Source organism: Arvicanthis niloticus, chromosome 22 (genome assembly GCF_011762505.2).
Source record: "Arvicanthis niloticus isolate mArvNil1 chromosome 22, mArvNil1.pat.X, whole genome shotgun sequence".
In the NCBI taxonomy this organism is placed as follows: domain Eukaryota; kingdom Metazoa; phylum Chordata; class Mammalia; order Rodentia; family Muridae; genus Arvicanthis; species Arvicanthis niloticus.
Window position 1 is genome coordinate 39542198 of NC_133429.1, and position 23628 is coordinate 39565825.

At 43.3% G+C, this 23628-nt stretch overlaps 1 protein-coding gene across 1 annotated transcript in view; it reads right to left on the reverse strand.

Moving 5' to 3' along the window:
• Positions 1 to 446: 446 nt before the first annotated feature.
• Positions 447 to 23628, reverse strand: part of Nup107 (nucleoporin 107) — a 43357-nt gene continuing 20175 nt past the window's right edge. The window contains exons 15-28 of the mRNA XM_076920310.1: positions 22586 to 22645; positions 21683 to 21828; positions 21521 to 21569; positions 17829 to 17898; positions 17400 to 17518; positions 16244 to 16282; positions 15604 to 15754; positions 14108 to 14220; positions 12755 to 12857; positions 10032 to 10192; positions 8782 to 8907; positions 8162 to 8275; positions 1071 to 1238; positions 447 to 771 (exon numbers count right to left, since the gene is read on the reverse strand). Coding sequence (XP_076776425.1) covers positions 664 to 771; positions 1071 to 1238; positions 8162 to 8275; positions 8782 to 8907; positions 10032 to 10192; positions 12755 to 12857; positions 14108 to 14220; positions 15604 to 15754; positions 16244 to 16282; positions 17400 to 17518; positions 17829 to 17898; positions 21521 to 21569; positions 21683 to 21828; positions 22586 to 22645 — 1527 coding nt within the window. The 3' untranslated portion in view covers positions 447 to 663. The remainder of the gene's footprint in view (positions 772 to 1070; positions 1239 to 8161; positions 8276 to 8781; positions 8908 to 10031; positions 10193 to 12754; positions 12858 to 14107; positions 14221 to 15603; positions 15755 to 16243; positions 16283 to 17399; positions 17519 to 17828; positions 17899 to 21520; positions 21570 to 21682; positions 21829 to 22585; positions 22646 to 23628) is intronic.

A 23628-nucleotide genomic window follows, 5' to 3' on the forward strand; every position in this document is an offset into this window, starting at 1 on the left:
GACAGGGTTGTAAGTGACTGGGTCTGCCACCCATGTGGGCGCTAGGCTGATTTCCATTTTTATGTGGATGTTTTGCCTGAATGCATGTCTGTTCATCCTGTGTGTGCCTGGTGCCCAGAAGCCAAAGAGGGCATTGGATCGTTGGAAACTGGAATTACAGATGGCTGTGAACAGCATATGTGTGCTGGGAACTGAACCCTGACCCAGTGCTCTTACTGCTGGGCTATGGCTCCAGCTCCATCTAAAAACACTCTTGCTAGATTCATCTTAAATTTAATATTCAGAAAAATACCAAATTTCATGATAAATGAGAAGTTACTTACCTGGATTGAAAATGAATCTATTCTTTATTCTCTACTCTCTTTAAATTTTACTATGTCGGGAACTTATGATTATAGGGAAAATATTTTACTTTCTTATTCTATTACATAAGAGAAACTCGTAGCTATAGAACAAAAAATTTATTTTGTATAATTTCTTTAAAAAATACATAAGGAAATACTGATATAATACAAAATCCAAATGCCCAAATTTTACATTTTCCCCAAGAATGCCAAAGGAAAAAAAAAAACCAAACCAATAATTACAAATATGTATATTTGACCAAAACCAAACAAGCAAGCAAGCATCCTCCTGTAGTGGTAGGCATCAGAGAATGGTGAGTTATGACTGGATCTCATAGCCAAGCGGGTCAAGGCCCTGGTCCAGGAGCATCAGAGAGGACTCCCTTAACTTCTGCAGCAGTTTCCTTAGCTCTTCCTTAGAAAATACCTAACATTAAAAAAAAAAAAAAAAAAAAAATTAAAAATGAAAATGTCAACTTTAAAGAAAATCTAGTCAATCTTAAGACATTTTCCTTGAAGATCTGTGTTGCTCAGAGACCTCATGCTAGTTCACGGCAGGCTACTTATGATCATATGTATAGACACACTTTGAAAAATAGTACACTAAAACTGGAACATTATTCTCATAAAATGCAAGAACTGAAAACTGTAAGCATATTCACAAATATTATCATGCAAGCACATCAAGTGGGTAAAAGTTATAACTGAAAATGGTCACAGACTCACCAGGTAGAGCTTGTGGCGCTCAGAGGACACCATGTCGGCCAGCTGCAGGCACTCCTGGTACTGCCCGGTGCTGTGCAGTATGCTGTGAAGCAGGAAGCACAGCATGGGGAGACAGAGCTTTCTCAGTAAAACCATCTGATGCGTCCGTTCAGGGTCGTCCTCGGCGTCCTACAGACAGGCATCCAGTCACCATCTGAACAACTTTAAGCTACACACCTTACAAACAGAGAAGCCAACTACAGCGGGTGTGGGGGCTCGCACCTGCCATCCCAACCTCTGGCACTTGGAACCACAGCAGGAGGGCAAGTGCAGGGTCAGGGCAAGCCTGGTCTATACAGTGTGCTCGGCTGCTAGAAAGGCCCTGTCTCAAAAGACATTAAAAAAAAAAAAATCTAACAACAAAACTAACAAGTAAGTCAAATTAGGAATCAACAGATTTAACCAATGGCAGATGAAAAACTCGGAGGGAAAGCTGCATCTGGAGTAAACATGCATACTTTTCATTATTATTATTCACCGAGCAGGAGGATGTGTGAGGGATGTGTGAAAACATCTGCAATCCCTTTGATAGATGAAAAGGAACGGCTTCAACTCCACGGGTCCTAGAATCAATGTGCCAGGCACGTTGAGGGTTGACTACTTAGTCAAAACCAGGACACGAAAACCAAATCTTACCATGCCTATATTTTAAAATGTATGTGTACATGTCTGTATGTGAGTGGGTACACGTGTGTGCATAAGTACCAGAGAATCACCTCGGGTGTCATCCCCAGGAACAGCATCCATCTCATCTAAGACAGGGCCACTCACTGCACTGGGGCTCCTCCTGACTGTCCCTCCTCAGAGCTAGCTAGCATTGTAAGGAGAGCTTCTGGGATCAAATACAGGTCCTGGGGCCTGAAAGGCACTATCAACTGAGCCACCACCCTAACCTCATCACACCTACTAAAATCTAAAAAAACAGGCAGTGCCAGTCATAGTAGCTGGTCTATCACACTACATTTTTTTTTTTTAAGTAAAATTTTAGGGCCAAAGACATGAAGATGAAGAGAATCTGCTAGGAGACAGTATGAAGTACGATGCTGCCAAATGTATTCTCAATGCATCTAGACTACCCACCCACCCACAGAAAACCAACCAACCAACCAAACAGACTGAACATCGTAAGAGGAAAAGCATACAAAAATGACCAGTTATTTCTCTCAATACATGTAGGTGTAACCACAGAAGTGTCTGAGAGTACATACCAATCTGACCATAATCAGGCCAGCAAGGAGGGTCAAGACAGGAACAGCTCTTTAAGAACTTGTAAGCTTCTAGGAGAATATTTTTTGTACAGTTTTTAAAAAATGGAAAAATTAAAAACTGTGTGGACTTGAGTAATGGTTAATAAGAGAAGAGAGACCATAGTTTAGCTGTTAGGAGCACTGGAGGCTCTTCCAGAGGACCCTGGCTTGATTCCCAACACCCACATGGTGGCTAACAACTTTAACTACAGTGCCAGGGGATCCAATGTCCTCTTCTGGTCTCCATTGAGCACAGCATGGATACAGTGCACAGACATATATACTGGCAACACATTCACACACACGAGCACAGGAGATTAAACATAAAAACTAATTTTAGCAGGGACTGGTGGTGCACACCTTTAGTCCCAGCAATCAGGAGGTAGAGGGAGATGGATCTCTGAGTCAGAGGCCAGCCTGGTCTACAGAGTGAGTTCCAGGACAGCCAGAAGTACAGGGAAACCTTTCCTCAGAACAGGGTTGGGGGAGGAAAAGAGGGAGGGAGGAAAGAGAAGAAGAGGAGGAGGAGGAAGAGGAGGAAGAAGAGGAGGAAGAGAAGGAGGAAAAAGAGAAGGAAGAAAAGGAGGAGGAAGAAGAAAGAGGAGGAGGAGAAAGAGGAAGAAGGAGAGACAGAGATCTGAAGACATTTTGCTACAGCAAAAACAGTGTCTCCAAATATGAAGGGAATCTTTCTTTTAATTTTTTTTATTTTATGCATGAGTACACCACCATTGCTCTCTTCAGACACACCAGAAGAGGGCATCAGATCCCATTACAGATGGTTGTGAGCCACCATGTGGTTGTTGGGAATTGAACTCAGGACCTCTGGAAGAACAGTTGGTGTTCTTAGCCGCTGAGCCATCTCTCCAGCCCTGAATGGAATCTTTTTAACAAATTAATTATCTGGACAGTAAAATGCAGAAAAAACCCAGTAGCCTTTTTATCCCCATTGTATTTTCTTATAACAAGTTGGAAAACCAAAGTCACCAAAATCATTTTTAAAAGGTACCCAGACACATCAAACTTCCTGTATTAATCTGTGAACAAGGAGGGAAGAGCTGCAGTGATGGCTCGGAGGGAGGCAGAGAGCACATGCTGCTGTTAGTACCAGCCATGGGGGTTCTCGATGGGGGCTCACGAGCACTCCAGCCCCAGGAGCCTGGTGCCCTCCCCTCGCCTCCACAGACAACTGTACTCAAACGCACACAGCAGCATCACAGACAGGGACACACACACACACAAATATTTTAAATGACTTTTTTAGGAAGCGCTGGAGTTACCTCAGATAGAACACGTCCTACTGTTTAATCCCTTGCAGCACAGGAAGGCAAATACAACGGAGGTCTACAGAAGAGCTCACCGTGCAGGGTGGACCCGCACAGCAGCAGCAACAGATGAGCAAGCTAACAGCAGCTGCTCTGTGAGAAGCCTCATAAAGTGAGTTTAAGACAGGCTCAGTGTAATGGCTGACACAGCTGTACCCCAAAGGCAGAGGGGGCAAGAGGGTTGTGGTATCTCGGCCTGACTCGGGGGGGGGGGGGGGAGGAAAGATGGGCTCTCTTCCTGTGTGAAGGCTGTGCATTTCTGCAGGGCAGACACTGCAGGAGTGGGACAAGGGTATAGTGATTCCAGCACTGACAGCCTACCCAGGCAAGGCTCCCCAGGGAGAGAGCAGCCTGTTACCTGCTAATACTGTGCTGAGATGTGGTACAGAAGACCAAGCATTAAAATGCATCACTTTAAAATGAAAACACTTGTTTTCTCAAGAGAAGGTACTATCATCAGAGGTAGACCTAACATGTAATGTAAACACCTAAGACCTTCTTATTCAGCTTGGGGACTCATACATGGAAACCCTAAAGACAGTCCTTCCCTGTGCACGGTGCCTCTGGTGTCTTCTGCCTCTAAGCAGCAGCTGCCCTTAATCTCATCTCACAGCTCACAACAGAGACAAGGCCACTCTGTAGTTACCCACGGTGGAGTCATGCAGTGTCTAAAGCAGGGATGTGTGTAATGCACAAGGACAGCTGGCCCAGCGGGTGGAGGAGCTGGCGTCTGAGCACATGGCATGGAATCTGTCTGGGTAAGGGAAGGGTGCAGTTGTCTAAGGCCTCTGTCAGGAACGAACTGGCACGAGTCCTACTGGCTTCCTCTTTCTAAATATCTTGTGCACTAAACTCACAGTACATTTACTGTCTGACCTTTAAAACATTCTCTTTTGGATTAGTTCTGAGGCAGTAAGGAAGACTAGATAAATTTTTATATTTTTAAAGAAGTATTTTCACAGAGAAACCCTGTCTTGAAAAAACAAAACAAAAAACCAAAAAAACAAAAGAAGTATTTTTAGTTGTGTGTGTGTGTATGCACACATGTGTGTACCACTGCCTGAGGGAGATACAAAAGGGAGTCAGACCCCGGGAGCTGGGGTTACAGTGGTTGTGAGCCGCCTGACATACACGAGTGCAAGACTGACTATTCTGGAAGGGCAGTGCCCTTAACCGATGAGCTACCTCTCAGGAATTGTAAAATACTTGATCATTCTTTGCTTTATAACTCTCAAGAGATTCTGGACTATTTTATGGCTTTTGTTATCTCGTCTAAAATTAATAATAAAATAAAAATATTTATATATCAGTGCGATCCTCCCGTTTTGGCATGTTGCATCATTCAGATTTTACTCCACTAGCTCAAGTGTGAATCAGAAGAGAAAGGTATGGCCTACAGAACCCTTGAACATTTACAATTATGCTGGGAAGTTTTATTATTAACTTTAGAAGTAAGAAGTAGATTCTGGCCAGTTAGAGGTGTCGCACACCTTTAATCCTAACACTTGGGAGGCAGAGGCAGGCAGATCTCTAAGTTTGAGGCTAGCCTGGTCTATACAGAGAAAGTTCTAGAACAGCTAGGGCTACACAAAGAAACCCTGCCTCAAAAAACAAAACAAACACCAAAAAAAAAAAAAAAAAAGAGAGAGAGAGAGAGAAGGAAGGAAACAAAAAAGATGACATAGTAGACTCTGAAGTAGTTCTGTGGTACTGTGCTTGCCTAACATGTGTGAGGTCTGTGTTCAACCCCAGTACCACAAACAAAAAACCAGAAAAGCCCAGAAGAGGACTCTAAACATAGTTAGCAGCAGCAGCAGTCAGAGGCCCTCGGCCTGTCTCTGTTAATATTCACTTCTTGTCAGAAAAGACGAGCTAACGAGGTAGAAAACTGCACTAACTCACGAAAGAGAATGCCACAGGTACACTGTGAGGGGCGGAGGGAACGTCCCCAGCGCACATGACCCGCTGACAACAATGACGCACCAGCCATCTCACATGCACGATTCCTACTTCTCTTTAGGGATCATCCCGTCCCATCTCAGGACCAGGCCTTGTTGTGGCTTGAGTATGGCATGTCCTGCTTAGGTTCCAAGTGTTTGAGTACTGGTCGACAGTGGGGAGAGCTGCTGAGGAATGTTCTGGAACCTCTAGGGAGTGGCAGCTTGTGGAAGTGTAAGAGGGTGGGCGAGGGCGTCTTCCTTCCTAACTGCAGACACTTGAGCTGCCTCTCACTGCTGCTGTACAAAACCCGTGTCCCTCAAACGGCCGCCTACACAAGCTCACCCTCTCCTACGCCGTCTCTTACTAGGGGTCTGGGCACACACTGGATACCACTAGAACAAAGCTAGCAGGGGAAATACTTAGTTTCCCTGGAAAAAGATGGCTATGTGGTATCTGCAGACAGTCCTGGGGTCTAAGAGAACACACCAATCTGACAATGGTGATGAAAGTGAGCAGGAAGGGTCAGGGTGGGAGGAGAGGTGAGCGAGGAGAAATGTATCATTTTCTTACACAGTTAAAGAAATGCCAACTGTAAGAAGAGGAGATGAGAGGGTGTGGAGGAAGAGCGGACAGTCTGCGGAGAAGTCACCAGCCCAGGCTGGCACTTCCCACTGACCTCTACTCAACGCTGTCTGTGTCTTCCCCCCGACTCAGCATTTCTGCTATTTGCTCAACTCTCTTAAGTACTATACTCTTAGGCATCCTGTCCAGATCCTTCCCAGATAGAAGCAACCTTGTCTCTCCTTTACTGACATGCTGTGGGTGGAACCCAGAGCCCCATGCATGGCAAGCTGTGCTGCCAATGTGCTGCCCACAGCCCAAGTGACCTCTTCACCTGAACTTAAACTATTACTCAACTGTGATTTCTTCTGACTGTCCCCCAAATGCTGGGGTTACAGGCATGTGCCATCACCCCTAGTTGATGCCATTTCAGACTTCTGTAGCCCACCCTTACTCCAGAGGCGGAAGCCTGTATTTAAGATGGACATGCTGAGCCATGTTCATGGACAGCTTTCAGTGTCTTATAGTGTCAGACCTACTTGTTTCTACGTCAAGTTAAATACACACCATTAAAAATGTAGGCTCAGGGAGGCTGAGAGATGGCCCAGTGGTTAAGAGCATTTGCTGCTCTTGCAGAGGACCCAGGTTCAGTTCTAAGCACCCACATAGTGGTTTGCAATGATCCCTTACTCTAGCTCCTGGAGATCTGTTCTCCTTCTGACCTCTGTAGACACTATGCACATGTGGTATGTATATGAATATGTAGGCAAAGTACTCATATACAATAAAATAAATATATCTAATAAACATTTTAAAAATAGACTCAGGCTAGGTGGCATTTATCTGTAAACCAGCAGTCAGGATTTCAAGTCAGGGCAGCCTGGCACACAGTGAGTTCAAGGCCTGCTTGTACTATATAATAAGACCCTAACGAACTCAACAAGTAGGTAAATAAGTGAATAAATAATACCATTATTCTAATGGTCTAGAATTTTAAAAATTAGACTTTAGACAGTCTAAGTGAATATACTGAATATGAATAGTTTACTAAAGAATGAGATACTTAGGGCTGGAGGGATGGCTCAGGGGTTAAGACTGTTCTTCTGGTGGTAGAGTTTAGTCCCCAGTACCCACATGGTGGCTCATAACCATCAGTAATGGGATCTGATGCCCTCTTTTGGTGTGTCTGAAGAGATTGACAGTGCACTCACATACATAAAATAAATAAAAAGAATGAAATACTCCTATTCCAAGCTAGTATTTTCAGTTAAGCTTAAAACAGGGGGGCGGAGGAGTGTTTAGTTAAAACTACCAATTTTATATAAAGTCTGTAGATGTTCTTATTTAGAAAAGGAACACTGGAAGATACAGTGCACATGCTCTTTCTTACTATTGTTGGTTTATTAAGTCATTTAAAAAGGGACTGGAGAGATGGCTCAGTGGTTACAGACATTTGCTGAGGGGCTGGAGAGATGGCTCAGTGGTTACGGACATTTGTGAGGGGCTGGAGAGATGGCTCAGTGGTTACGGACATTTGCTGAGGGGCTGGAGAGATGGCTCAGTGGTTACAGACATTTGCTGCTCTTGCAGAGGACCTGATCTGGATTGCTGGCACCCACATGGTTGCTCATAGCCATTTCTGCTCTATTTCCAGGGGATCCAATCCTCTTTTCTGGCCGCTGTGGGCACCAGGCTCACACATGGTGTATAGACATACATTTATACACATAAAGTAACTAATAATAAATATTTAATAAACTTATTTGTGTGTGTAGTTTATATACATGTGAGTTGGTGCCCATATGTGGATCTGAAGTAGAGGTCAGAGGACAATTTGCAGAAGTCAGTTCTCACCACTATTTGAACCCTGGGGAGTCAAGCTCATGTCGCCAGGCTTGGTGGCATCTGCCTTTACCAGCTGAACCATCACACTGGCTTGTTCATATTTTCAAAGCTATAAACCAAACACACAGCTTACCTCTCTGACATCCACCATCCATCCTCCATCAACAAACAACAAGACGTTGTACATTTTCTCCTTCACATCAGCAGTTAGGGCATCCAAATGTCCTTTCCAAATATTATGATCCATCTGCAGAGCAAACACAAGCCAGACATGATGGACCAAATCAACATGATACATGTTTACAGTACAGACAAAAACATCACTCTTAGGAGCTGATTCAGCCAGCCATGTGTATAAAGGAAAACTATGAACAAAGAGGAGATAAAAGGAATGCTAAATGTTTATTTAGTAAATGACTACTATTGTCTAAAAGCTTTCTCACTTTCTTGCTTTCTCTCATTTTGCTTTCCTGAGTCAGGGTCTCACAGGTGTAGCTCTGGCTGGCCTGGGATTCCTGGCCTTGAACTCACAGAGATCGGTGTGGATCTGGTTCCCAAGTCCTGGGATTAAAGACATGGGCCACCATGCCCAGCAACATTTCTCAACATCAATCAGCCATGGAAAGGAACAGGACTCAAAGCAGAATGTGTGACACGACCATCCCGTTCCAGTCAGAGCATACACGCTAAAACTGATGAGATACACACACTTTGAAGATTAAACAGGCTCATCTCAGACTCCATCTACCTTACCTCGTACTTCTTTTCTTTGTGTTCATAGGCCACTTTCTCTGTAAAAGTTGCCTGAGACAGCAATGTAGGCTTCTGTGGAGCTGAATTCATGTGTTTAAACCACTCATTGAAGGTTTCATGGGCTTCCTAAAATGTGAAGTTAAACAAAATGAGAAACATGGTTTTACATTTTGCTTTTTTCAGACAGGGACTCAGATTTGTAGCAATCCTCCTGCCTCAGTTTCCTGAATGCTGGCGATTACAGAATGTTTTCACTTTTACTGCTCAAAAGTTCTATATCTTAGAAATAATTCTTCCTCAAAAATCATGACTAAACAAATGTTCTACTATAGTGACAAACGGTGACAAAGTATCTCGTATTGTTCTCAGTATCTACTCTTTTTTGTTGTTGTTTTGTTTTTTTGTTTTTTATTTTCGAGACAGGGTTTCTCTGTGCAGCCCTGGCTGTCCTGGAACTCACTCTGTAGACCAGGCTAGCCTCGAACTCCGAAATCCGCCTGCCTCTGCCTCCCAAGTGCTGGGATTAAAGGCGTGCGCCACCACCGCCCAGCTCAGTATCTACTCTTATCCAGCATGGTACTGACGTCCTGCCACCACCAGTCGCTCTGTGAGGCATGTGTGCTTGCTTACCTTCTTGATTAGCCTACTGGCTCTTACACTCCAAGACAGACTCTGCCCTCAAACTCTGCTTTTCTAGTTGGTCTACAGCAGTCACTTATGTGCTGAGTAAACTGACTCTCTATATGGAGCACACTGCCTTTGTAAGTCACTGACGAAAGCACTACAGTCGACACAGACACAGTCTTAACAGAGTAGCTGCAGGCGTCACACACTGTCTATCTCATCTGGTCAGCGATGAACAGATCCATGCCAATGATGACAAGGCCAAGACATCACCCTCTATTAGTGAGTCGGCACTAACTTTAAAGGGGACCTCAGATGGATCTATCACCACCTTTGAAAAAAGTTCCAACTCCCAAGGGCTGGAGAGACAGCTCGGCAGTTTAGAGCACTTGCTGCATTTCCAGAAGTCCTGAGTTCAGTTCCCAGCACCCACGTCAGGCAGCTCACAACGGTCTGAGTCTAGCTCCAGGGGAATAGATGCCTCTGGCCTCCAAAAGCACCTGCACGCATGTGCAGAGACCCACTTGCAGATATATACACTGTTACATAATTGAAAAACAATTATATAATTCAGTTCAAGAGAGGATCAGGAACATCACAAAGACTGTGGTTTCTTTCAGGCTCACCAGATAGGCTCGGATACACAAGTGCTCTCGGATAGCGTTGTCATCCTCAGCAGGAAGAGGGCTGTCCATGCCTTGCTCCTCCCACTGATTATAGATCTCTGCGATGGAATCCTGGGGAATTTTCACAAACACTTCTTTTGCAGCTTCATGCTTCTTTAATGCTGTGAAAAAAAAAATCAATATATATATATAATTCTGTGTACTGGTGGTTTCTGCTTGTTCTAGGGTCTCTCTATAGAGTTCTGGCTGGCCTTGAACTCTCCCTAGTGCTGGGATTAAAGGTATGTACCCCACACCTAGTCTTGTGCTCTGGCTGCTTCTTACAGGATCAAATCACTGATTACAAGTTCTAGTTCAGGTTGCAGACTTCTTTAAAGGTCTTGGCGATCTTTCTACTTAGTGGGCTGGCTCTTTCCTAACTCAGTGTGACAGGAACACAAAGGCACTCACTTTCATAGACATCTATGTCTTCAAGAAAAAAAAATATTTCTCAAAGGCTGAGAGCTATGGTATCATTTACAGTACTTTAATTTTACAATATTATAGTTTTATAATTTAGGATCATTTTCTATTACTATAATGGAAACTTACTATTAAATGATTTTGGTTTCATAATACAAGATCTGACAGATAAACTGGTTTTCTCCCCTTTGGTGGAAATATCAAAACCAAAACTGAGTAGGTTGAGGCATTCAGTCTGAGAAGCTGGCCATGGCAGGCAGCTGACGAGAAACTGCATCTTCTCATATCACATGACCCTGTTACATAAGCCTTCCCAGCACAGGGAGGCCAGTCTGCTTCAGGCTTAACTTGTGATATGACAAAGCCAGAGGTCTCCTAGGACATCTTTTAGAAATAGAATTAGAGCAAAATTTATTCTACTTATAGATATGGTCAAATAGCTTTTGATCTATGCAACTTAAGTTCAAGTTTACCTGGTAATTGTGTTTGGAGAAGCACACTGAACTGTAGCCTCTCAGAGAGACAAAAAAAGAGAAGTTATCTGTGCAAAACCAGAAAGCTTTCTTGGCTGAAGGAACTGTTGTTTCGATGACTGTAAACAAGGGCCTAGGACTCTCAGATTGTAAACCAAACCGGAAGTGTCCTAACTTCATCTCTGTTGCTCTGATAAATAGTCTGACAAAAAGCGACACAGAGAGAGAGGGTCTCCTCTTGATATATACATAGCTCACACCTCCAAAGAGTCACATGGCGCCCACCGTCAGGAGGAAAGAGACTGCAGCCCGCTCTGGCTTGCTTTCCCTTTACTGCAATACAGTCCAAGAAGCCCTGCCTAGTGAATGGTGAGCTACTTTTAAGAGGTGAAGCATATAAATGCTTCTTGATCTCTGAAGGATTATGTTTGTTTTCTCTTAGTTCCTGTTTCTAGGTTGTCACAAAATTTGGTATCATGATTTATAAGGTGCAGTTTTGTGAAGTTTTATTTTAGGGGATTACTAAATAATGGCTTCCCTAATTGTTCATAAAGGAAATTCACTCTGAAACCGAATGACATGAGGAAACCTTTATCCAGTGTCTGTGACCAGGATTCCGCAGAGCTTGCTCGGGTGTCTGTGCTAGCACGTGCTAGCACCTGAGGTCCAATGCCATACCCTTCTTCATGGGATCTCTCAGTCTTTTCCTTGCACATGCACTGTGGTCCCTTGGGCACCTGTCTCTGTCTGGAGATAGACATAGCCGTTTTTGCTAAAGAACTACCGACTTGGGGCTGTGAAGTGGGTCAGCGGCTGGGAGCCCTGGCTGCTCCTTCAGACGATCCAGGTTCAAGTCTCAGTACCCACAGGGCAGCTCACAATTGTCTGTAACCGCAGTTTCAGGTGATCCATGGCAATGTACATGAATGTACTGCACATATGTATACATGCAGGCAAATACCCATACACATAAAATAATCTTTAAAAAAAAAAAAAAAGAATTATTGACTTGAGACCAAAGTGACCTGTGCTCTGTAAGTCAAGGAGCTAGCTGAGGGGATGTGTCAGCAGGTACAGGTGCTTACTGCAAAACCCAAAGACCTGAGTTCATCACTGGGACCAACATGGTGGAGAGAGAAGCTGTAAGTGGTAAGGATACGTGAGTAAGCTGTCCTCTGATCTCCATACACAAAGCATGGCACATGCTTACTCCCCAACTCAAAACACTAAGTAAATAAAGAACAAGCACCTGCCATTGTGATGGATGAAGGTCAAAACTGTAATCTCACTGACTGAGCACGCTGGGGACAGTCAGCTCAGGCCTGGAACTCTCAGCCTGTCCAGTGGTTACTTAATTATTTTCTATCATGTGTATGAGTGTTCTGCCTACATGTATGCATGCGCATCAGGTATGTACCTGGTACTCACAGGGGCCAGAAGATCCCTGGAATGGAATTATGGATGGTCGTAAGCTGGGAACTGAACTTGGTTCCTCTGTAAGAGCAGCAAACTCTTTAACTGTGTGAGCCATCTCCTCTGTCCCAGTAAATATTTACTGAATGAACGAATGACCATCCTAAAGCCAATTCAGATGATTTCTCTATGGATCACTGACTAGATCAGATGGAGCACAGGTGGAGGCAAGCCCAAGAGCAGCTGATCCCTGGTCCTGAGGTGAGCTTAGGTCCTTACCAACTGCCCTACCTTCCCATTCATTGAAATAAGTTCTGCAAAAACAAAAGTTAGCTGGGTGAGGATCAGCTCAGAAGCTGTCAGAGGACAACCCACCTAAGAACTTCCTCATGATGGCGTTGCCTTGCCTCAGGGCTTCTGCTCTCTGTGCTGGGTCAAACACCAGCCAGTCAATCACATCTATCTTCAGGCGGTCCTCCTAGACAATGAAAGTCACAAAATCCATTTTACTTCAAAGATCTTTGCAGATGAGTGAAGCTTATGATGCACTCTAATGAGAACCATTTCCCATGTTACACAAAAGTAGGGGAGGACTGGGCTTTCCTCAGTCTGCTCTACTTAACACTTCTCTACCCAACTACAGAAAACCTCAGTGGCCTGTGACTCTGGATTAATCACTATATGTCCCACCAACCTAACTCATCTGGTATGGGATGCAGAGAACAACCTGGGGCTCACAAACACTAGGCAAGCACTCCAGCAGGGAGCCACACCCCTGAGCACTCCAGCAGGGAGCCACACCCCTGAGCACTCCAGCAGGGAGCCACACCCCTGAGCACTCCAGCACTGAGCCACACTCCCAGCTCCAAGTTTTCCTTCTCAGATTTCATCTTTCTACCTAAAGACTGAAGTCAGTGGCTTTTACAGCATCAGGTAGATCCTGATGATCAAAAGTCAACATCAGGTCTGCGATGAAAAGAAGCCTTCTGTAACATAACTCAGTGTTTCAATAAAACCTTAAATTGTTGCCAATCTTTGTCATTTAAAAGGCATTGAGAGTGGAGAAATGGCTCAGTAGTTATGAGCACTGGCTGGTCTTCCAGAGGTCATGGGTTTGATTCCCAGAATCCACATGGTGACTCACAACTGTCTGTAACTCCAGGTCCAAGGGATCCAGTGCCCCCTTCTGGCCTCCTTGGGTACCAACCATGAATAAGGTGCACAGACATATATGCATGCAAAACACCAATGCACATAAAATAAATATATTTTAAAAAAATTTAAAGGCCTTTACATTTTTTAAAAAGGCAGACAGAAGCTCTTAGTATTCTGTCTAAACTTCACCTCCACAGTTACCTGGCAACAGCCAGGTAGGTCTGGCCCACTATAAAAGGAGCTGCTTGTCCCCTCCTCCCTCTCTTGATTTCTAGCGTCTAGCTTCTCTCTGTCCCCTCGCCCCTCCCTCTTCCCTTCCCCCTCTCTCCATACAGTCATGGCCAGCCTCTACTCTTCTACCTCTCTTCTTCCATCTTCTAATACTTCTCTCCCTCCCCCCACCTTTGCCCTATCTCCTGAATAATGCCCCTCCAAACCATCTGGTCTGGAGTGGTCTGTTCTAAGCTGTGCACGGATGTCTAACAGAAGCCAGTGTAAAAAAGGAAGTTGACCAAGACACAAGACGACAGACTAAGTTTCATTGAACTCTCATTTCCTTCTTGCCCACATTACCTCAGTAGTGCCAGTATCTAGAGATGGAGCCTGGTCATGGTGACTAAATTCACCATTATCTTTCTTCCGAATATTCTCAACTACGGTTTTTGTTATCGTTGCAACATCCAAATCTAAGGAATTTTTTGGAAATAGCAAAAAAACAGAGTAATTATTAATATGAAATTCTTTGAACAGTTACAATATTTGGTAGATTTGGAGTGATTCTTTTCACATTTTTGGCACTGATGACTGACCCAAGCTTCACAGATGTTGGGTAAGCATTCTGCCACTGAGCTGTGTCCCCAGCACTACAACAATTTCTTAAGATCTATTACATAGTGGCAGTGAGATGGCTCAGCAAGTGAAGTGGCTTGCCACTAGGTCTGGTGACTAGAGTTAATTCCCAGGACCCACATGGTGGACAGAGAGCATCACTCCTGTGGGCTGTTTTCTGATCTCCACATGTGGACCATGGAACGTGAACATGTGTGCACTGCTAAAAATGTATTTTAAATATAATACACAAATTTAAAAACACTACAGAAAATATAATTTAAAAATATTCTAGACTGGGTGTGGTGACTTATGCCTGTAATCCTAGCACTTGGTAGGCGAGGAAGGACTACTGAATCCAAGGCTAGCCTGGGCAAGTTCCAGGCCAACTTAGGCTACAAAATAAGACCTATTCTCTAAAAACAAAAGCAAAAATATAAGCAAACTATTTTTTTTTTTTTTTGGTTTTTCGAGACAGGGTTTCTCTGTGTATCCCTGGCTGTCCTGGAATTCACTCTGTAGACCAGGCTGGCCTCCAACTCAGAAATCTGCCTGCCTCTGCCTCCCAAGTGCTGGGATTAAAGGCGTGCACCACCACCGCCTGGCCATAAGCAAACTATTTACACAAGTAAAAGTTATTTTCATTTTCTAAAAAAAATTTCACTGAGATTTTTACTTGTTTTTCCCCCTCAAATAAGACTTAATATAAGACAAATGCCAAACTCAAAATGAAAATCTGCCCACAAAGGCCAACCCTGAGCTGAGAAGACGGCTCAGTGGGTAAAGACTTTGCACACAAGCATGAGGACCTGAGTTCAAATCCCAGTGCAATCGAATGAAAGGCTGGATGCTGTAGCCTGAGTGTGGAACAGAACGTCGCTGGGGAGATGGAGGCAGAGGCAGGAGAATGCCCAGAAGCCCTTGGGCCAGCAGCATGTCCCATGCAGCAGGAAAACAACAGAGGCCCCACTTCAAAACACAGTGAGTGGAAGATGGGGACCAACGTCAGAGGTCGTTCTCTGACCCTCACACTTGAGCTGTGGCATGTCTATGCTATGTATGTGCAGATTCCCCTCCCCTTTCTTCTATGCATAAACATAACTTTTATGTGAACAGACATAGGGGATAAATATGATAAAAGTACCTATAAATACTCATTTGGAAAAGAATATAACAAAACTTATTATTTTATGCAATATACACCTAGAAAGAAATAATAGATAAAATTCTTAACTGCTTACCTGCTTCCTTAGCCAGCTCGAGGCACTGGTGCCGTTGCTCAAATTCTGTAACACCTTCCAAAAACAAGGCATACTGGGCAACGGCGAGGTCTTGAGGCAAATGACAGGTATAGAACGCTATGAGGTTTGTGTGCTTCTCACTTATTAACAGCTATGGAACACAAAAATCAAAGTACACCAAATAAATTAGCACGGTTTTGAAAGAAAACTTTGCTTCAAAATTGCAAATCTATTTAGGAAAGACTCATAGATGGTGCTTCAGATCATAATCCTTTTCTAGAAATATATTTAGGAAAATTCAAAGATCTTTATGGAGTCCAGTGGCTCCCAGAGTCCACAGTATTAAAATAGCATCATTTGGGGCTGGAGAGATGCTCTGAGGTTGAGAGCGCTTGTGGCTCTTGTAAAGGACCCAGCATTGGTCCCCAGTGCCACATGCTGGTCCCCAACCTTCATTACTCCAGTGTTCTCTTGTGACCTCTAACACTATTGTGTGCACACACATGTGGGCACACACAAACATGCAGGCATAATACTTACATATATAAAATAAAAAGACATGTTAAAAAACAGTACCATTTTGATTTTTGTTTTCATTAAAATTAAAAAAAAAATCAAGTTGTAGATTCTAAAAGCTTACCTGTATATATGTCTTTAGAACTTCAATGGAAACTTCTTCCTTCATAGGAAAAACACACAATCCAGTTATTAACATCACCACTTTAGGTACAATAATAATATAATTTCTACTAAGTTTTACTTTAAATGCATGAAGAAATTTAATGTTTACACTAAGCGGTAACTTCCCAAGCTAAATGCTTATGATGTGCGTGCACTGCTTCACTTCAGTTCACCGCACACAAGCAAACAACCTGCTCTTTTTAAACATTCATCTATTGTGTATGCAACTTGTGGGGGTCAGTCAGTTCTCTTGTTCCATTCTGTGGGTTCCAGCGACTTAACTCAAGTCGGGAGGCTTGGTAGCAAACATCTCTTACCTGCTAAGAGGTCAATGGTCTCTATGCATGTCTCTTTGTGGGTAGATCCTGTTTGCTTTATGGAGGAAGGAAGTTCTTATATACCTAGAATTACACAGCTAGCAGTTACTGAGCAAGGGTCTGAGTTCTCGATCCTTGAGTCCAAAGCTATAGCTTTCCACTTCCTGTCACTGTGCTTTCGTATGTACTCCTACCATGATGTCATCAGACATTTAGAGGAAAGAAATACAGAAAGGAAAAAGAAACTATTTTAATTCTCGCACAGAATGTATTTTGATTCCGTTAGCTTAGCTGGATACCAATGAGGACTAATTTCTTTAAATTTGGGCAAGCAGCAGCACTCTCAGGCAATAGACTAGAATCTATAAGTCACTCACAATGAGTTATCAATAGGAGACCATATGAGGTGATCCTGAGTGTCAGATGCCATCTAGAAAAGGCTGAGGCATACAAGTGAATTTTCTGGAGATGGCCCACTGTTCTGCATGGCTGTGATAGGTGAGCTCTAAGAGGTGAGGGTCCAAGAAACTTCATCCCAGGATTGCTTCCTGCTGGCAATATACCCTTTCCTGTCACTATTACACAGCCTAGCTTTTAGCCACAGAATAATGAGAGAGTTAAGTTTCCAGAAGCCTTCAGTTTCTGGCCCCAAACAGTAAGAGAGAGTTATAAGACCAGAGATCAGCAGTCTTTGTCTTTTGTCCAATGCTGTGTCTGTCCTGCCTCAGCAGTGCCTGTGCAGGCCAGGGCTGGTCCTGGCACGCAGGGAGAGCAGGAAGCGCTACCGCCTTTACTTACTTTGGTTTGTAGTCCCAGGGTGCGGAAAAACAGAATGAGGTGTGTCATAAAGCGGAGGAGGTGTCCGGGTAGACTGCTCTTGCTCTTGGACAGCCATTTGCTAAATTCATCCATCAAACCTACAAAGCCATCAGAGCAAAGGTTTGACAAGAAGAAACAATCAGGGGAGCAAGAAGTGTCACCAAGGACATCCTAGCTCATCTACGGAATCTGAGAGTCTCACTGCCAACTCCCACCACCATCTCTAACACAAAAAAGGGCTCAAGTCAGATCTGGCCTCACAGTAGCAAGCAAACATGGTCACATGTGAGGGGTGGACGTCAGTGAAGGATTGAAAGATGTAGTGAGTCTTGTGTACTGCTTCAAGAATGGCTATTTCAAAGACACAAATGAAAAACTCAGGCAAAGTAAAATAAACCTGTATCTTACCATCAATGTCTCCCAGGATAAGAAATTTCTGAACTATATGGTAATGTTCTTGATTCTCTTCCAGAACTCTCTGAAAAAAAGTTTTACATTGCTGTAAGTCTTCTGCGTTCATTCTGAAGGATGTATTTATTGCTAAGTATCAGATTTTAATGGGACATACATAAAGCTAGAAATGAAAGGCTTTAAGAAGATTAAACAACAACAACAAAAAAGGGATGGCACACAAACCCAGACCTGAAGGATATCTCCCATAAGACAATCTACTCTTAGGGAGTGTAATTCTACTTATTATCTTTTTAAAACACCCTTAATCCTGTGTGCGCGCATGCATGTGTATAGGCATGCATGCCACAGTGCCACTGGAGGTCAAAGGACACTTGTGGGAGTCCACTGTGTCCACACACCATGTGGGTCCTAGAGAGGAAACTCAGTGGTCAGGCTCAGCCTGGAGTCTTCCCACACTGAGCCGCCTGTGGGCCCACACTTACTATTCTTTACATTTTATTCCTGCTTATCTTAGCATACAAACTAGAATGGAAGGATCCGCAGGTCTGAGGCAAAATAAATGACAAGATACTCTTTCAACACAAGCAGCACTATGCAAAATCATTTTGAGGTTATTTTCTTCTACGCCTGTCACTGAGAGTAACAAAACACAGTAGTCCAGAAACTGATGAGTGAACTAGGTAACTGCCATGCTTTTTTCAAAAAATGGGTCATTTTTTTTTTTGTGCCAAATACATTTTCTTAGTAGTCGATTGTCTTTTAATGTTTATGGTTTGTACATTCAAAGCATCTGCTCTGTCTGGCATTAGCTCAATTAAAGACATAGCTAAGGCTCTGACTGTTTCTTCCCAAGGGAAGCCAACTCTGCCAGGACCATTTCTCTTACACTATCACTGTTTCCTGTGAAACCGAAGGTCACCTGATGCCTCTTAGGCTCACATACATGCTCGTTGTAATTGAGACTGGGACCTACCCTGTGCTGCTTGGTCCTCAGGGCCTGAGGGAAGCACCCTGCTGCTTTCTAGATGCTTCTTGTCATTCTTATTTATGCATCTACTGAGATTTTCCCCCAAACACAATCTCCTTAAATTGTTAGGGTTCTTTGTTAATTTTATAATGACTGACATTTTCAAATCTCCTCATTCAAAATTATGTTTTATTTTCCTCATGTCTTTATGTCTTCCAATAAAGTTCTATTATTGGCTTTATGAGAGTCCTGAAACTCTTGATGAAGTTTATCTCTAGCCTTTGTTTAGTCATTCACTTAAATGAGACTCTTGGGAAGCAGGACGCTGCACTTTCTTCTCAGTGGTCATAGCAAGCAGACGCTCCGTGATGCTGTGAGTTACCTAGCAACTCTAGCACATTATCTGTAACTCCTTAGCGATGCTGTGAGTTACCTAGCTACTCTAACATTATCTGTAACTCCTTAGCGATACTGTGAGTTACCTAGCGACTCTAGCATATTATCTGTAACTCCTTAGCAATGCTGTGAGTTACCTAGCGACTCTAACATTATCTGTAACTCCTTAGCGATGCTGTGAGTTACCTAGCGACTCTAGCACATTATCTGTTACTCCTTAGCGATGCTGTGAGTTACCTAGCGACTCTAACATTATCTGTAAGTCCTTAGCGATGCTGTGAGTTACCTAGCGACTCTAGCACATTATCTGCAAGTCCCTTATCGTTAACCTGTCAGACGTACACTCTGTTGTGTGTCACGTCTCCTACCCCAAGACAGTTACTTCTATTCCTGACTTGGTTTTCCCTACTCATACTTCCAAATTTATACAGTAGTCATTAACCTTGGACAGAAAAAACAGTAATTTCCATACAAAGTACATTCATGCAATAATAAAGGAAAAAACCCAACAGAAAACAGTTATAGGATATGAACAGAGAATTTATAAACAAACAGGGGCTGTAGAGACAGATCAGCTATTAAGAGCAATGGCTGCTCTTTCAGAGGACCTGGGTTTGATTCTAAGCACAGAGATGGCAGCTATTTACTTTAATTCCAAGGAATCTGATGCCCTCTTCTGGCCATTATGGGCACTGCATGACTGTGGTGCACAGGCATACATACAGGGAAAACAAAACACCCATTGACATAAAATACAAAATTAAAACAAAATTTCTTTAAGGTAAATTCACAAATAGACACAGGGAAACAAAATCAGCTGTTTCCTATCTACACCGATGGGCTGGCAAAAATACAAAGAATGCCATTCAGGACTGGAATGAATGCCTAGTTTAATTAACTGCTTGTGACAGTGTCATTACTACAATTTGATGCTTCTGTTATATATGTTTTTCTTTCTTTTAGCTTTAGTTTTAATTGTACAGCTTGAAGGCACACTCATGATATGTCATTAACTTAGAAAGATGATAAATGTAACTATACAACCAAAGAGTACATCAGTGTTCTTTAACCCAGCAACACACGGTCAACAGTTTTAGAGCATAGCCTTAGGAGACAGCACTAGCTGGAAGCTGACACATCTTCACACATACACATGTTCTTTACAGTGCCAGAATGAATGTGAAAACCTTCTAAAGGGAAACAAAACAGAACAAACACTGTACACCTGATTCTCCAGAACATTATACAGCCATCAGAGAGAACAGTGGAAGAATGGCTGACAACAAAGAACAGTGCCGTGTGTTAGAGAAACTGTGAGGAGAGCCACCCTGAGTGCTAACTGAAAGAAAACTGTAAAAGATAAAAAATAAAAGAAACATTAAAGCCAGGTATGATGGCACACCTGAAATTTCAGCACCTAGGAGTCTGGGGCAGGAGAATTATCAGGAGTCTGAGGCCAGTCTAGGCTCACAAGTAAGTGCCAAGCAGTTAAAGCTATCCAGTAGTAATACTCAGTTATCTCTGAGAGAGAGAGAGAGAGAGAGAGAGAGAGAGAGAGAGAGAGAGAGAGAGAGAAAGGAAAGAAGAAAGGAAGGAAGGAAGGAAGGAAGGAAAGAAGGAAGGAAGGAAAGAAAGAAAGGGAGGACGAACCAAACAAAAAAGTTGGCTAAAATATAGCAATTACCTTGGAGAGAACCATTAAATGGAAACATGATCTGAACCTTTCCAATGCTGTACCTCAGCAACCACAGGGCTAACACCGTACCTCAGCAACCACAGGGCTAACACCGTACCTCAGCAACCACAGGGCTAACACTGTACCTCAGCATCCACAGGGCTAACACTGTACCTCAGCATCCACAGTGCTTACTTGGACTTGGAAGGCTATGAAGATGCAGTGTGTATGTGTGGTATGTTTACTGCTGAGGAAGTAAGGATGAGGGGCTTGGAAGGAGTTACACAGGCCTTACTGGCAAGCATTAAAATTGTGTTATCATTATAAGTACATATATACATTAGTTACTGAAAAAAAAAAACTACTAAAAAAAAATGTTTTTCATTTTGTTTTGAGACAGGATCTCAGTACATAACCCAAACATCTAGAAATCATGGTGAGGACCCTTTCTCAGCCTTCTGAATGCTAGGATTCTAACACAGACCACCAGGCCCCACCCAATAAATATTTTTGAGGTCTCTTATTTTGATAGCAGTGAGGAAAAGATGAGAAAGGAGATTTCTCCAGTTTCTAACTTTCAGCTACACTGTACAACTATATAACATTCATTTCATACACTACATGGAACAGGGCTATGTTAACATTTACCTTTTTATCAGTGGCTTGAAGTTCTTCAAAAACTTTCTCTAAGGTCCAACTTCAAAAGAGGAGAAAACAAAAAGGGACAGAAATGACAACATGATTTCTGTGTGCGGTGCAAGCCAACTCCCCGCAGTGACCGCCACCGTGCCTGTCACCAGCTCCACTCACTTCGCTTCCATGTACTCTCGAGGGAGCTCCTCGGCTTCATCCAGCGTCATCACCGATGTCCGGATCTCCTGCTCCACCAGGCTGTCCACCATCACCCGGAAGTAAGCCCACACTGTGTCTTCCCAGGTGTCACAGACCGGAAGGAGCTTTTTATCCATTCCAGAAGAGAAACACGGACACAGTCAGGAAAAAGAAAGGGAAACCAATTATTCACTGACTACAAACTTTAATAACCTTTCTCCCAAACTAGAACTTCTGAGAAGTTTGTGTGATGAAGACTTTTCCCATACCAAATTCAGTCACATTGCATTCTACCATCAAAGGGTATTTCAAATCCTCAGAGTGTGTGTCAGAACAGCTGTAGAAGCGTGAGGAACAAAGGCTCTGGGGAACTCATACATGGACTTAAGCCCAAGCAGCACTGTGTCAGCCCTGCATTTCTACATAGACCCCAGGTACAGGCGTCATCAGGACACAGGTGCTGTGATTCTTCGTCAGAGCCAAGTGCATGCCTGCAATCCCTCCACTGAGGAGGCTGTGGTGGTAGAGCCACGAGCTCCAGGGCAGCCTGATTTACAAAGCAAGACCCTAGTCCCAAAAACCCAAATAAAAACACTACAGAAAAAAAAAAAAAAAAAAAAAAAAAAAAAAAGCAAGTGTGAGCTATGTATCAAGAATGAGCTATGTATCAAGAAAGTACAACAAAGTAACCACAGAAACAATCAAAAAACCATACACAGAAACAGAAAAATGACAACCAAACATATATGGGTAGTGCCAAAATAAGCAGGCTGTCACTGTCCTGCTTTCCGATGATCTCTGGAGTCTGCTATGCAGCCATGAGAACACTGAAGAATCTGGCTTTATCTCATAGACAGAGTTAGACATTACCACATTGCATACCTGCTTAAGATTTCCACTCAACGCTGCATAAATGGCTCTTTCATATTTATTAAAAAGTTCCTACAACACAAGGGGTAAAAAGATTTGTGGTTATTACTTTTCTTGGTGTGCGAGTCTCTTCATGATTCTTCTGGATGGGTCATAGTCACTTAGTTCTTAAGTGACATTCAGTGAATGTCGGTGACAGATCTAGGGTAGCAGGAGAGACTTTTTATTTTGATAAAACAATTCCAAAATCTTCAGAGAAAAAAAAAAATCAAACATTTACTCTCAAATACAGAGAGCACACAAGGCCACTGCAATGGAGGCTCGGTCCCTTACAGTAGAGTGTTAACCTACACAGAACCAGCCTAGGTAGGTGCTCTCTCCTCCAGGGGTCTCAGCGCAAGGCCTTGCCATGCTGGCCTGGGAACAAGGCCAAGGTCAGGAGTCTGCTTTGCATCCACTCCGAAGCAGTGACAACCACAACCTTACCCAACTTATTTTAAGGATCTGTCAAGGGAGTGTCAGCATTTATTGTCATCAAACAAGTAACTCTGGAGCCCCCCTTTCTACTCCTCCAGTGCCATCAACAGGCAGCCCGTATCCCTCAGTGGCTGGGTAATCTAACGGGCCCATCATTATGCCTGTGATTTCAGTCACATCACGTTCAGTCTGCATGGCTGTGCTAGTCTTCTTACACACTCTCACTCTCAATTCTCTGACACCTAACTCAACAAGCAAATTCCAGGTCTTTAAAAAAAGTGTCCAGTTTATTGTGTTACTACATTTTTATCAACTGTTTGACTGATGTAAAAGTCTGCTTTTATTGCCTCTAAAAACCTTTAGTTTTATTTCAACGCAATTATTACTGTGTGTGGAGGGTACAGATGTGCGCCATGTGCGTCCCCTCCCTCCTCCAATAAGGGCCGTGAAGCCTGTGCGGCAGTGCCTTTCCTTTCTGAGCCATCTCTCCGGCTCCCATTTTTATTCGATCTGCATCACGGATCATCATTTTCTCCTAACCCCACTCACACACAAACACTGTGAGACTTCCTGCACGA